Raw genomic sequence first — 16,208 nt, 5'->3', positions numbered from 1 at the left:
TCCTTAGGAGTATTTGTTGTACTCATTCTTGTCTTATTTACCTTTCCATAATGACTTTCCAGGGCAGAGGCCATCTTTTATCCTTGTACATTGTTTGCAAAAAGGTGTCCCATCCCTACTGGGTCCTGTAAGAAGTACTCTAATACAAATAACATCTCTAAAAATACCACTTCTGCTCCTCAAACGTACGTCACCTAAGGCCAGACAAAAGAAAACTGTGTATTTCCTTTCCTCCTTGCTCCCTAAAGGAATGCATCCTTTCTCAGCCGTAAAGTGAGTCTGGCAATTACTGTATGTACATGTCTGTGTTCCTGTTTGGAGCACTATAATTGTTTTACTGTCTTGACTGTGATTATCCAATACCCACCAGAAAATCCTAGTGCTTTGATCACAGGACTCCCTGCCCAGGCTCTGCAAATAATTCATCTGAGGAGGGGGTTAAACAGAAGGAAGATAAAGAGGAAACAAGAAACACAGCTGACACGAAGCTGAAAGGAAGGAAACAAAGATAAAAATGTAAAAAGGAAAAAAAAATAAGCTGAAAAGAAATAGGGAGGAAACAGAGCTCACAGAAAAGAGAAATGAGGTGAGGCAGAGTTTAAGGAAATGTGTTTTCCTATCAGGACTAAACAGAGGTGAGTCTCTCAGGAAAATACGGTACTTTTTATTTGCTGCTGCTCTCTGTCAGCCTCTGTAGGGGTCGTTAATTTGTTCCCTGTCCCACTGCTCTAACATTAATGGTGTACAAGACATCCCTTATAGACAGTCCTCACACATTTGAGATGAAGGTAGTGAGATAGCAGAAGCAGGCACAAACAGCTTGCTTATTTGGGCAATAAAAAGACAGAGGGCTGGCAGTCAAACAGAGAACAGACAGGATATAGCAAATTACAGGGTTCTCCTTCTAGTCTTTGCCATTAAGTGAATGTTTTCTGCAATGTATAGATGCCCTCTGGGCACAGCAACTTCTAACAATCACCATGGCTTGTTTGCTTCCTGAGCTAGGGATTTAGCTTTTATACCATATGCTTTGTCTGGCACAGCTTCTACCGCACACAAGAAAAGTACTGATCTTGAATAATGTGGATATATCTGCTAAGCAATACTTGCAAAAAATCTGAAAACATCTTTCCCTCTGCCCTGGCCCCGAGATGGTGTTCAGTTTTTCCTATAACTGGAGAATAAACACTACGTAGTTCAGGATAATCTCTGCAAAAAGACTTCTATGTCACTAAGAAACGAGTACACTGCTTGTGTAAGTACTGTTAATATTAAGTGATCTGTACAGGAATCTGAGTCTTGTGATTTGCTGCTGTGGGAGCTGCCACCAGCCCAGAGCTGCAGCTGCAGCATCACTGAAACACATTTTCATCCACAACATGGTTTCATGCACAGTTTATTCATTCCTGTCCTAACAGTTTTAGCTGAAATGCTATTGGTTCTCCTATGTTTCTATTTCATATTTATCTTCTCTTTTAAGTCCCTACTTGTCAGTTATTTAAAGGAGAAGCCATAAAATAGAACAAGTATAAAACCGACCCGACCACTGCAGCTTTTTCTAGGGTATAAGTCAATTTTCCAGTAGTTCATGCAAAAACGTCAGAAAATTACTTAGAGAAAGTATGCTAATATGCTATTTCTGTTCCCAAATGTGAATGACTAGAGAATACCATACTGAAGTCCAAGCTGTTCAATACAATTTCATCTGTCTCTGCACTGATTAATGTGAAGCAACACTCCTGTCCCTCACAACATCACAACACGTGATCAACATCACAACATCAGCCAGCTCAACGTTCAAATTGAAAAGTGTTTCACTTTCATAAAAAGATAAAAATTTCTCTTGGTGGAGACTAATTAAAGAAGGGGTGGGGGGTCTGGGGAACTGTTTCCAAGCATGTCACGCAGTGATGCAAGCCCTGCACACGGGGTCATTGATGGCTGTACAGATGGGTCACAGGGACTTGGACCCAGGATAGAATGATGCCTGAATTTCTCCAAGACTCTGCCTTCCTGAGATGAATTCTGACTTGCAAGATGTTAACCACCACATCCTGCACATCATCTTTACCAGAAAGTGTACCCTGGGCACATTCTCACTAAAGAAGAGCAGTATCTCTAGCAGTTAAGCAGAAGGAATCCCTTTGGCACAGATGAGCAAAAGCTTTTTATTTCGTGTCTCTGAAAGGGACTCAAGATTATTTTGCTTGTAGTATACCTCCTGCGTTCTGCAGTAAATTTGTCTAAATAATAAAAAGCTCATTAAAAGGTGTAAAGCAAAAGAGTCACTGTATGTAATCTGTCTTGACAGACAGGGATGCAAAAGGCACCGCTTGTAAAACTGACAAGTTGGCTGTGCTTGAGAGGAAACTAGTGAATAAAATATTCTGCTAAAATACCACAAACATAATTGTGAAAAGTATTAAATGAGAAAGGTGCAAACTGATTTTAAAAGCTTCGTCCTGACTACACTATCAAGGAAGAAGGTAGGTCTGCACTACTACTTACCTTATATCTTTTTTTACATCCAGGAACAGGACAGGCAAAAGGTTTCTCATCCCCTCCATTCATGCACATTGAGCTAAGGATCGCTTCAGAGCTGATAGCACTTTCTGTAGTCCAGGACTCATCACTGTCTGATTCTTCATAGTCTACTTCCTCCTCATCATATTCACTACCTAGAAAAGCAGGATAGTCAGATAAAAAGAGAATAAATAAGAGCAGAGCAAGATAAGCCATTCTGCATTTATTACATCAGTTATAATGACTTGTAATTTCCCCACTTTTGTGTTTTCTGGAAGACAGTTATTTTTAATTTTATAACCCTATCTTTCTTGTAGTTATTTATTCCTTCATAAAGACACCAGTGGTTCTTTTTCTAATAACCAGGAGAGGCATTATTAATATATCTTCATAAACTGTTAACTGCGTGGCACAGAAAGTTTAAAGGACTGATTTGAAAGTGTAGTTTCATTGTTTCTCAAACACCAGGATCCGTCTTTCCCAGTGCCTGAACAGAAAATGTGCTCCCTCTTGCCCCCCCCCATTAAGGCTAATTTTAAGGCATTTCTTTATGCAATACAATACTGAAGAGTGTAATTCTACAGATCATAAACAGTGTAAAATAATATGTTGACAAGTCTTAATGCATTTACTAGCCCTTTGGAATTAATAGGAATTATAGCACGACATTAATAAGAATTATATTGTAGCAATTATAGTTGTGAAATTCATTCCCTCAGGTGTGGGGATAAATTGCATTGTGTGGCTGCCCTGAACAGACCGCATTATGTTCCAGATATGCTACAACAGTCATCTGAGCAGCTGGTGCTGAGTTTATGTATTATTTTTAATTGCAATAACTATTAATGAAATCCTCTGAAGAAGTTAAATGTGAAACAAGAGAAATTAGAAAAGCAGAATTCCAACTATAAAAATACAGTAAAAAAAAAAAAAGCAGAGGAGGGAAGAGCCAGCTGATTAAAAAGAAAATATATGCATAGAGAGGGAGAGAAAGGGAAAGCTGAGGGAAACTTCTGTGGTGTCAGCAGGAGGTGGTGCTGTGTTTCCCCTCCCCTTTCTTTTTTCCCTTTCCCAGTTCTGCTAAATTTTATCCTTTCTGTTGAAAGACAATTTGGCTCCAAGTGCTGGAATAGCTCCCGTTATTAAAGACAGTTATGTGACACTTCCATGGCTCTATTTGCTTCCCTCATATGCCCTTTTAGTGCACGCCTCTGAGCAGCTCTATGCACCGAGAAGAAGATGCAGACAGATGCCTCATGGCACTTTTAAAAAAGAAACGTCCCGAATTCGCAGGAAAAACCCGTGCTGCAACGCACTATGGGTTCTTCAGGGGTTTTTTGCTTCTGGTGAAACTAAATTCACACCCATTGTCTCAAACTTTTCCCTTCAGACTCCCCCTCCCCCAGTATTCCCAGTCAGACTCATCGCTGAGTAACAACACGTGTCAACTGGTAGCTGCAAGCACTCAGGGCTCCTGAGCTTTAGTCAGATACTGTAAGTTCGCTTACAGATGTCAGGCTGTCCACGTTTCTTTCCTGTGGTTCTCATCCATACAGGGTGGTGCGCAGATGAGGAAAGATGGATGGTTTCCCACCAGCAACAACTGTCGACATGAGCGCACGCACACACGCTCTGCAGCACATCTGGAAAACTCTGCCCTGCTGACTGCGACTCCTTATCCCACACCGAACGAGTGAAAGCCAAAGAAAGCATTATTGACCTCTTAAAATATTTCTGAACTCTAGGAACAGTTAACCTAAAATGAAGTTAAGAGTTGTTGTAGTTTAATTAACTAATAAAAAAATGGAGGCAAACCCACAACTCTGCTTCTACGATTTCCTGCCCTTGATTGTATCTTGATGGAAAAAATTCCTCAAGCTGTTCCTTTCAAACTTTTTAGCTCAGTGGGGTTTTTTTTAAGCAAATGCAACAGAAAACCCTATTGTAAATACACATATGCACTCCTAGGATGACAAAGTATACAATTCTAAACACTGATACCAAAAATTTCTGCCATTATAATCACCCCCCTTGTGAGCTCCCTCATGAAGGGGTGATTTCCTCCCAAAGAGGACTTTCTCCTCCCAAATAAAACACCATTTGAGACTGTTAGACATATTTTAAGGATACCATTCCTTTTAGTGATAATGAGGAGGCCACTTTTATAAAGCAATAATCTCTACAAAACTTAATATGCAATACGGTAAATAAGGGAAGAGATACACAGAACAGTAGGAAGAAGCAGCAATCAGTGCTGTTATGCATTTCCCTAGGTTTTCACAAAGGAATTAAAGGGCACCCTTTTAATTTTTCTAATAACTTTGTACAGTAAGAACCAATTCTGCAAGAACTTTTGCCCGTACTTCACTTACTGGTAGACTCAGTGAAGGAGAGAGACAGAAAAGACCAAAATGTGTGTGTAAGCATCCATGACATTAGACCACCCTTATGGTGTTTTTTAAATAACTTACCTGAACAAAAATACAACACTTGGTCGAGTATAGTCAAACCAGTTGTTTAAACAACATAAGCAAATGCTCCAGTCTTAAATTTTTAAATCCAGACATCATTACAGATTTTACATATATGATGAGCTTTTTCATAAAAATGACCATAAAAATATGCATTTCTTCTTGAACAGAACAGTAATACTAATGGTGCCATATTACTTCATGCAAAGCTGGAGCTGCAGTCTATCACTGCTTTTACCTAACAGTGGCCTATTGAACTCTATTGTTTCTACTCTCTTTAAAAAAAAAATCCCAAAATGTATTTAAAACGGTCTTGGTATAAGGAAAATGCAAAAAAATTACTGCCTTGAAAAGAATTCATGACCAATAAAAATTTAACCTTAAAATAATTATGTTGTTTCAGTTGTCAAAGAAAAACAACACTGATTTATTCATGCTTTTAACTGATTCTGCCTCAGAATTTAATTTCCTTAGTTGTCAGTGTCTAAGAGTGGCAACTCATGTGGTGCCTTGCTGACTGCGCACAACACATCAGAGAGGGGAGAAATAAAACAAGAGGAAAAACAAAAAGCACGACACACCGATTGGTGCTGCCGTTATAAGCAGCCCCTAGATGAGGTATTTTAATTAAGTGGTGTAAATGCTGAGGGCGGTGGGTTTGCGGAGCCATTCCCACGCCGAGCAGGAGTCCCTGGCCCTGAGCTACACGTCAGGTGTACAAACTGCAACCCGAGCCGGCGGCTGCCCTGGCTCCTCCGGGCAGCTTTCCAGAGGACCAGCGGTGCGCCGAAGGGGAAGTGCGCAGCAGCGCGCTTTGATCAAGATAGAGCTTGCTTGTTTGCTTTTTTTTTTTTAAAACTTGGTTGGTATTTCATAATTATATCTGTAAATATTTATTTTTGAAAGGAAAAAAAAAAATAATTGCACGCCTTTGCATCTTAACCTATGGCCTGGTCCAGGGTGTAACAACTGCGTGACTTGGGCAAGTATTCGTAATAACTCTTAAGAGAGCTCCAAGAGAGCTGGCTCACTGATCTCCCTGTGGATGCTGCCATGCACATGGAAAACAGGACGTTCTGCTGGGGCACACTGCCCTTCTGGGGGACTGAGCAGAGCTGTTCTTGTAGCATGTGTGCTAATGGCTTTACCATTCCTCATTGTGCTTGGAAGGCAGATTGATCATTCCCCCATCAGTACTCAAGGGAAAAATATCAGAATCAGGCTTCAGAAGTGTGAATGGCAAAAGAACCCTCCTCAAAACTCAACAACATTCAGTTCTCTAAGGCAAAGCATCGAAATATCTGGTTGATAGAGCAGCATGTGCTTTCAGCAAGGCAATGTACAATATTATTAACATAACTAAATACTAGTTCTACAATAGCAAGAAAACTGCCTTCTCCACCTCTCTCCTCTGGCAATGCTTTTTCTGAGGTTCCTTGCTAGCTCGTTACTCTTTACCATAATATCCAGTTTAATCATCTGGCTTTCATTCAGAGACCCTACATAGTTCTACCTCGGCCTAACCTAAACCCACTGCTTCATTATCCAAATGACTATGTTAAATCTTAATACTGAGCCCACCCTCGCATGCAATATTCTCTCAGTCCTGGCCCACAAAGCCATTTCCCCACTCCTCACTCCAATGGCCTTGCCAAAAGACTCACTTCATCTGTGCTGCCCCCAGCAGACCAAAAAAATTAAATAAAACAAAGGCAAGGAAAGAATGCCAGTTTAGTTTGTTGGAGTTTTTCTTCTGGAACTTTCCATGGTGAGACAATGCCACTCCCCCTCAAAGGGAGGTGGACTCCACTGGTGGAGGTGGACTTGAGCTGCACACCACTAAGGCACAGTTTGCATAGAATGCCATACTGGAGCCAGGTATCACATGAAATTATCAGTTATGAGACAACAGAAAACATAGCGGGTCACAAAGAGTTCTGGCAAATTATTTCTCTTGTAATTTTCACACTGCATTTAAACAACCCATCACAAATGAGAAAGCTGTCTGCATCACAGCAGTTTACTTGCCAAAAGTAAAGACATGTATGAAAAGGGATTATGATTACTGACTGCAGGGTAAGAAGCCTTTGTAGTGTGATAAAAAGCAAAGTTGTGCTATAAAGACTTGGTCTACCTCTTCTTCCAGTCAGTTTTTGCTGTTGAAATCATTGAGAACATCACTTAATCCTACAGCAAAGATCTCACCACTTGAATGCCCATCTACTACTTTTTCTTTTTCCAGTATATGAAGTCAGTAATTTAAATAGCTAAGAAATATTTTGCAGAGAGGTAATAATTTGACAGTCTGGAATAGAAAACATCCCAGTTACACTACTGAAAATCTGGGGCCTTATCTTTTATATTTCTGGGGCTTATTTGGAATTCACACAACTGTAGCCAAGATAAATTCTGCCTTTTGTGTTAGTGAATTCATTCCACCATGAGATTTACAGAGGATTTTCCCCTGAACTTCAAAAGAATCTAGTAGGTGCACATCATTTGTAGTTATATTGCTTTTCAAATCTAAAGACTTTCTATACTGTGCCTTTAAATATAACAAAGACAAAGCTGATTAAAACCAGCACAAGCTGTGTGTGCCGTTACAATGAGTAGGATCTATCTTGACCTCTGATCAAGAACATTATGAGTTCTTCCTTTCTCCTCCCATGAAGAAAAACAAACTCAAAACATTCTTGCCAATTATTTTTGAGACCAGAAAGCATACATTTAAGTATACAATGAATAACTATGAGCAAATAGCTTACTGCAGTGGGAACCAACATTGCTGGTGTCACTGAAAGTTCATGGTAATTCCAAGGATTTCTCATAAAAATTCAGCTTCACACTTTGTCCCGTGTGGGACTTGCAGTTTGCATTTCATAGAAACAGTTTTATGAGAGCACTTCTTATGTTAAGAACTTTGCATTCCCATATACTGCAACAGCTTCTTTCATTATAAAAGTGAATTATGTGAATTTTGGTCTAATACTAAAGCACATTTATGGATTTGTCAAACTTCTTCCCTCTGTGCCCATGGATGCACACAGCTTCCTCCATACTCATAACCAGGGAGAATGTTCCCACAGCTCATATACTGATAGAGCTCAGTATCATCTAAAGATCAGCTTTAGATCATACTCATGCTGATCTAAAGATACATCAAGTCATTCAAAATGAAACATTCTTCCTTTCTATAAAGCACAAGGAATAAATGCTAGGGACAATGAAATACAAAATAGTTAAATAATACGTGTCAAAGCCTCTATGCAAGTCTCTATCTAGAAGCTGCAGCAGGACTCTCCCAGCTGTGACCTGGTATGGGTGGCACAATGACTGGCTCTGCAAACTCCAGCGGATTTCAGACACTGGATCCTCCAGACTAACCCAGGGTCCTTCTTTTGCTTGCTTGCTTGTTTTGGGGGCAGAAGGGGACTCAGAGGACAGAAAGTGGTTTTCAGCCTTTGTGAAAGGTCAATTCAGATTAATTTCCTGCATTTTCAAAAATACTTTTACCATTCATGTCCACAAAGACGATGCAGACATAGATGAAAACCCAGTGTAGTTTAAACAAAGCACTGTGCAGTGCTACAGACACTGGTATTTTAGACTGCAAGCAGAGTTCCAATGTTTGGATTAAGCACTTACATACCCAGTGAGCTCTAGGTTTATCACGGTGAACGCTGGAGCCCTTCTTCAGCCAGTGGATGCACAAGTAGTTATGAGTTTTCTCTCATCCCAGTAAATATTTCCAAGTCTTGTTTCTGGGAGAGGAGAGGCAAATCTGTTCTCAAAGCCAATTGCATGCTGGGCAGCTTTGCTGTCACTCGAGGGAGCTGCTTGAGATGGTTACGGTTTGTCAAATGGGCACTTGCCAAGGCTGGCAGCGGCCTCCATCCCTCTGCATGATCACAAAAGAGCCATCAAAATAGCAATTACAACTTATTATTGTGTTGGCCTCGTGCCAAGGGGGGGGGGCTGGCGCAGGGCATGTCCTGCTAGCCCCTGCCAGCCCCACGCAGCGGGTCCCGCGGGTGTGTGGTCTGCGGCGGTCGCTGCTGGGATGCTCTCACACACGTGCATGCCAGGAGCAGTTCCTCATCTTGCCTTCAGCTGTCAGTGCTGCCAGCATCCTACTCTTCCTCATGACACTAGTCAGAGCAGGATTTGGCCAGAACAGTGTCTTCTGGAGAAACCACCCTTCCTTTCAGTTCTCTCCTAGCTCAGATCAAGTATCAAGCACTAAATAACAAACTGTTTAGGATACACTGCTACTCAGAAGAACTCATTTTCAATTGTCTCTGGCTGAAGCAAGGCTCAGTTAGTGAACTAAATGAGAGAATTTAAAAAATGTACCTTTAAAAAATGTACATTATTTTTAGGCACGAGATACTTAAAAGCACTAGAGAAAACAAGTTAGACAAAAAAATATTTTGTCCTGTTTGTTTGCATCATTTGAATAGTAGCTTTCAGACCCTAGGGTTGGGTATACTGAAGGAGGGAACACTTAAGCAACTAAGAATATGGGTGGATATTTCTGATATGGGTGGATATTCTGGGTATTCCTCTTCTCTCGTGGTCACCACAGAAGTGACAACTGTAACTCACACAGTCACGAGGACAGTCTGCGAAGATACTTCTCCCAGCTATTTTGGAGGGTGGTACCTCAAACAGGATGAAACCACATGTGGTTACACACCCAGATCGTGGAGCACCTTGGTGTTTTAAATGAAATGGTAGACAGGTCAATTCCAACATTTCACATCACCTGCAGTTTTCATTTCAATGCTTAGTGTAAGCTCACGTTGAATTTTAAGTGACTGAAAATGTATTCCATTGCAAGGTTTGGATCCACTTTGGAAAGCATATGAACACTTCTATAGGTAAAACCTGAATATACTGTATTTTGGTATAGAATGACTTTGTCTGAGGTAGCCTATATGGGAAATCACCCTAAAATCCTGGAAGTAAAGCTAAAATGATAAAGGTACAAAATAAACACAAAGATTTCCATTTAAACTACTGTTAGTATGATATGAGTGTCATATATTCCTATTCACTGTCAGGAAAATTGGGAACTATTTACACATGAGATCTGCTCTCCATTTTGGGCTACAAGAGAAACAGATCTAACAACACTCAGGCTGAAAAAAAATAGCCCTTCAGAGCCAATATTGGGGTTCGTGGAGCAGCTGGATTCTATCTGGCCTTAGGAGCTAATTGTGTGCCATTTTCTTTCTTGATATATCTGTATCTTGATACTGGTATATCAAAAAACAGTCTTTAAAACTGTAAATAACTTTAATACTGTCTTTAATACAACCTTTAATACTGTAAATCCCAATCCAGAGATTATAAATCCACTAAAAGGAGTTTGCACACCTATATAAGCAGATATGTTACAACTTATTGAATGTATAAATGTATGCAAATAAAACATACATGTAATAAGCTAAATAAAGAAAAAAAAATCCATGTCCAATTACTTGTGGAACAGCAACTAATCACAAAAACATGCATGTAAAGAACCAATTCTGGAAAAAAACAGTCAACTGACACCACGGCATGTGTTTTGTAGAACAGGACTTTCTGAGAACGCTGCAGAGGTGCTAAAGCAAATTGTTATAATGTCACTGCACAATGTGCTGTTGAGGTTTTATGGTCACACTGCGCCAATAGTCTCGGGAAGTTATTTTGCATTCTTATATAAACTTTTTTTCCCAATCCTGTTTTCCACAAAAAAGGGCTTTCAATAATGTACAATCTTCTGTTTATACATAGTACAGAAAAAACATGATAAACCCATGAACACAATCTCTACTTTAAACATATTTTAAAACTAGATTTCTACAACTTCATGTAAACAAGAATAAGCTGTTAAACGCTCACCAAAAAGGACTGTAACCTTCCTGTAATTAAATAGCAGTGTTTTACATGGTACTTTTTAAAAATCATGAAAATAAAAAAAGTAAATAAATAACTCAATCCAGCAGACCCCTCCCAACTCGAGGCTTAACCTGCAAATTAATGTAACAGTAATAAAACCTATGCCAGCTGGAATCCTTTCTTTTTCTGGCTTTGGCACGAGCAGCAAGAGCAGGTATATATTTGAAGAAAAACAAAGTAGGACATTTTCCACCTTCAGTCACAGGATGTTAATTGAACTCTGGCAAATGTTTAAAGATACTCTCAAAATGTTCAAGAAAGAATTAAAACCAGTTGGGGTTGAGAAAAAGAAACAATCCATCCTTCCTTCCCCCCTCCACTCCCCCCAAACATCTGTTCCAAACTTATACTCCAAAAACCACAGCGAAGAACAGTCATAATTAATGTTATTTTGGCTTTTTAGTCGCTAGGCCTGCATTCTGAGGTTAGAAATATAAAAATACAAGTTCAGGGCACTATTACTGTACTTAAGGACTCTCCTGATGCATATAACAAAACAGCAGTTTTTCTTTTCTCTTCTTTATCCCTTTTTTCATTAAAAAAAAAATGGTATCAGGAAACAGTTTCATGTTTAAGATAAAGGATTACAATAAAAAGTACCAACATAAATGAACTACAGTTTATGAAGCTATGAAAATACATTTGAGACATGTTTTATAACATTGGGTTAAGCATGCTTTACAGCTGTACAAAAGCTATTCAGCCACTTACAATACAGATCATAAAACTGCTAATGCACACAGTCCTTACCCACCCCGACTGCCGTGTGTTTTGCCTTCACAAGTGTGCAAATCCAGCAAGGATGCACCGAGCTGCGACCAGGCTCCAATCCAAGGCATTGCTATTACTGTGCAAGTAGCTGTGCTGATTTCAGCATCATCCAGCTACGTGGGGGCTTCCAAGATGCTCCTGGGTTGGACCTTTGACCCTCATGTGTGAATGGACTGCACCATGGCAAAGGGACCCGTTCAATGCAGGCTATCCATGGAGGACCAGGGTGTGGAGGAGCTGCAGAGAAGCAAGGCACCTCAGCGCCTTTTCAGCAGCTTTGGGCTGAGGGAATTTCATGTTTATGAGGCACAAGAGAGTTACAAACCCCTGACCAGCAATGAGAGAGGCAATGGCAGATTCTCCACTTCAATGTACTGAAGGGAGGGAGGATTTAATCTGCATGAAAATATACTGGCTGCTTCTCTCTGCTTGCTTTTAAATGCTCTGACCGTCTAGATTTAAGAAACATCATCGCTATAATTTGAGAGCTAGCCCTAATACTCAGAATTACCAGTAAGGGCTAAAAAGCCTATCCATTACTGAGTGAAAATCAAGGCTTCTGTCATTCTAACTACGCACAAAATCTACAGGAAAGATCTGTTATGTTTTTTAATTAATCCTACTTTGTGTTTTTGAGCAAGAAATGCATTTTTAAACACCTGAAACTTAAAAACACATTCAGCGGGGAGTCATGTCTCCTCTCTCATTTTTAAAGACAAAAATTCTGATAAAATAAAATGTGCACTGTGCCTGGTATGCTGTGACAAACCTTGCTTTGAGGCTATCACTGTTTCAATCAGGTCTACAAAACGTATGCTAGCAGGTGTGAGTTGTTTCAGATGATGTATCACTGCGCTGCAGTTGAAATCAAAGTACTTTTCAATCTGTTATTTTCCATTGCTCCTTGGCTTCTTGTATCCTTTGGCATTAGAGGCAGAAGTGCTCGGAAAATACCGTGAATGGTGCTGTCTGACTATATACGGAAAAACCTTACAAGAGGGAGCCTCTGCTAGCATGGACAAAGCACCAATCTTCATCTTCAGCAAGAATTAAGGTGGTGTCTTCCACCTGCCAGGCCACAAGTGCTAAAAAGACATGAGGATCTGTGGTTTTAGGGGTCGGCAAATGTTTCATAGTCTTTAGCTCACACAAAACCTACAAACAACCCTGTTTTTCCTAGAATTTTACATAATTTTGATGATCATCTACCAGCTAACATCAACTCATAATAACACCATTTCCCCTGTCGAATAAACCTCTCTGGGTTTTAAGTCAACGAGTGTTAAATGGTATGTTAGTCCTTGCTTTTTATTACTTCTGATTTGCTTTGGCTACAATGCAAGGAAAACTCAAACATTTGCTTAAGTTTCATCATCTTCAGCACACTGAAGTGTTGCCTAAATGAGTGTGGCTTTTTCCTGCTAGGCACTGAAAACATAACCACTTTCAGTGTGCAGACATACAGCACTGGTAGGCATTCAGCAATTTTTTCAGTCCTTGAGACACTATGATGGTACAGATAAATTCTGTTTAATGTTGGAGTGTAATATTATATATGTATATGTATTTATATGTATATGTATACATGTGTGTATATATAGAGATATATATTTGTGTGCATATATTAAATAAGCAATTATAAATAAATATATATTAAAAATAAAAAATTTAAATAAGCACCTAAAAGCTCCCTGTGGCCAACTACTGTTTCTATCTTTCAAAAAAAACACTTGTGGTTTCAGTTAGCAATTTTCAAAATAATTAGAAGATTACTTACAAAGCTAAATAGTAAAAAAGAAAAAAAAAAATCCTTCCACCAACTGGCCTTTGCAGTATAAACACACAAAAATGAATGCTGTCATTGTTACCAAGAGCTACTGAAGTACCTTTTTCAGTGTCACACTATTCCTGTGTTAAACCAGCTATGCCATAAGCTGTGAAAGGTAGGCACAATATGCTTTCTACAAAATATATATTTTTTACACATTTGGAGGAAGAAACGTCTATGTATAATGGGGGCACTTCTACACCAAAAAAACCTCCTACCCTATCACAAATTAACACAGAGATAATCTTTACTTTTAAGCTTATTGTACATTTTTTGTTCTTGACCCTGTTAAAAACAGTTTGCCAGGTTAGACTACTACGATGGGGATTATAAAACATTTCCTGTGCTTGGAAGTACTTTAAATCTACAAGCCATGTTTCTATTGCTGCTTTGTAGCTCAAAACCCAAAACTAGTGATGATTTTATGAGTTGCTATAGTCTAGACAACTCAGCTACTTTTCAATTAAATTGTTCCTTAGGGAGAGTACTGTGAAAATTCCCACACAATTAATTACAGGTATGTGCAATTAAAATACAATTCTACAGCGCAGTAGCTTTACAATTGCTGGTTCAATTTATGTCTGTATCAAACAAGAATGCTCTGAAGGGGCTGGGAAGACGATGTCCAACAAGCAGAAGATTACATATAAAGCTACCTGTAGTGAGCAACATGAGAGAAATAAAATATAATGTTAAATTTTTGATATGCCTTTTTCTCTGGCAAGATTAAGAATTCTACTAGAAAGCACAAAATCTGACAACTGAGTCAATCTTTCTAGAACATATTTTTATAGCAAATGGGGCTCAACACATTTTTACTGAATTTACAACAGAATTATAAGGGAAATGCACCCATAAAGCAGAAAAAGGAAGAAAACCAGAAAATGTGGAGGAAAGCTATGAAAGAATTGTGATTAAAAAAAATGTCTTCATATATTTCCCCTCACAGCACAACCCTATTTTCCCCACCAGCTATTTTATATCAATCTTATTTTTCTCTATATACACTTATAAACAGCCTTTTTACTTTGAAACCAATTTAAATTGTAAGAAGCACCACTTTCAAGTAATTTAATTTTGTGAATGTAGTATAGGCCTTTTTGTACTTAGGTTGTAAGGTAGTTTGGGATGCAGTTAAAAAAAAGACTAAGCAGGGGAGGTTATCATGGTATGTGTCTTTGTGAAAACCATAGAAAAGGTTAGTTCCAGGAGAATCTCCATAATTTTGCTTCATATTCACAAGTTACCGCCCTTGATCAGTGCGAATACCAAACCTGTGAAAAATTTGTTATGTTGGCTTGTCTAGCACAGCCCTGCAGAAATACTCCAGGATCTGTACCCCAAAGCAACAGGACTCTGAAAGAACTGTAGTCATGGACCTGGGGCCCTGTACTCCTTGCAAAGACTTAACCAGCACTCCTCATTCACACGGTCCATCCGCACTGAAAGAGGTGGCCTTTGGAGGGTCCCAAACCCGCTGTAAAACAAACCAGGATCATTTCTGTAAGGCAAAGGGGCCTGGGTTTGCAGAGTCCTTAAAGACTGCAGTTTTGCCTAGGAGACAAAAAAACCCCCACGATGGCCTCCCTTGTAAGAGAAACAGCCATCATGCCTGGGCCAACTCTCATCTTTCTTTTAGCGTCCAGCAAACTGCAGAGCAGGTACCCAGGTAATCACACAGCCAGATTTCAATAAATGTGCAGGTCTGACTAAGTTAACTTTCTTGGTCTTCATGATAATTTCAAACTGTTTGATTTGGAGCTATAAGTTAGTAATTATTATTTGCCATGCAGTCACTTCCAAGATATAACACTGTTGCTGTGCCTGCAATATGGGATTATCTTTGCTCCGCAGATCCTCCAAGCATAAATTTCAGTATGTTCTGGGATTGTAATTCTTTTGGTTTGGTTTACTCCCTGAGTAACCAGTATAATAAATACTTTTGCCTCTCTAAAGAACCCAGACAGTCACCTGACAGCAGATGACTGCTAGGAAAAAAAAAAAAAAGATCAATTTCTGAAGCACTTAGCCAAGCACAGCGTGGAGCACTTGAGCATTTTTCACTTTGGATTACCGAAGAAAAAGATGAATATGTACAATGTTAAAGTCTGGCTCCCTAGAAGGAGAATGTGGCACCTAGCTCTGAAAAAACCCCATCTTTTAGCTGTCGCTGGGAACAAATCCCACCTGTTCTAAGAAAACCTCTATAGGAAATAATTGCATTTTTACTTATGATTTTTCATTGTTATTAGACACCTCCTACTACAGCTCTATTCCTTAAGGCAGAAACTAGAAACTACCACAGATTTCACTTATTATTCATGCTTAGTCACGACCTCAGCCAAAAGCTCATGTTAAAATCTCATACCATGTCTAAGCACACATTTATTATAGTTAAGTCATATGTTTTGCACAATGTCATTCATTATTTTTTTAATTATTTTTTACAAGAACACCCATAAGGCTCTGTTAGAATAAGTGCCTCAGACTGCTAAATACTGGGCAAACATATGTATTTATTAGTTAGTGTGCAGGATTAATATAGAGCCCCAGACCTGCAATTAGATGGAACCATTTTGGCTCCAATAAAGAAAGTTCTCTTCCATCATCCGCACAGCAATGTGAAATCCTGGCACCAGTGAAGCCCCTCAGAGGAAACTTTTGTCACAGAC

The 16,208-nt window shown here is 39.3% G+C and overlaps 1 protein-coding gene across 1 annotated transcript in view; it reads right to left on the bottom strand.

Annotated features, from left to right (window-relative positions):
- JAZF1 (JAZF zinc finger 1) overlaps nt 1–16,208 on the bottom strand; it is a 191,177-nt gene that overhangs the window by 6,475 nt on the left and 168,494 nt on the right. Inside the window, exon 4 of the mRNA XM_051808361.1 lies at nt 2,509–2,678. Coding sequence (XP_051664321.1) covers nt 2,509–2,678 — 170 coding nt within the window. The remainder of the gene's footprint in view (nt 1–2,508; nt 2,679–16,208) is intronic.

This window comes from Manacus candei, unplaced genomic scaffold (assembly GCF_025592945.1).
Source record: "Manacus candei isolate 608988 ecotype Guabito, Panama unplaced genomic scaffold, ASM2559294v1 h1tg000072l, whole genome shotgun sequence".
Taxonomy (NCBI): Eukaryota; Metazoa; Chordata; class Aves; order Passeriformes; family Pipridae; genus Manacus; species Manacus candei.
This window is presented reverse-complemented; position numbering and strand designations above follow the sequence as displayed.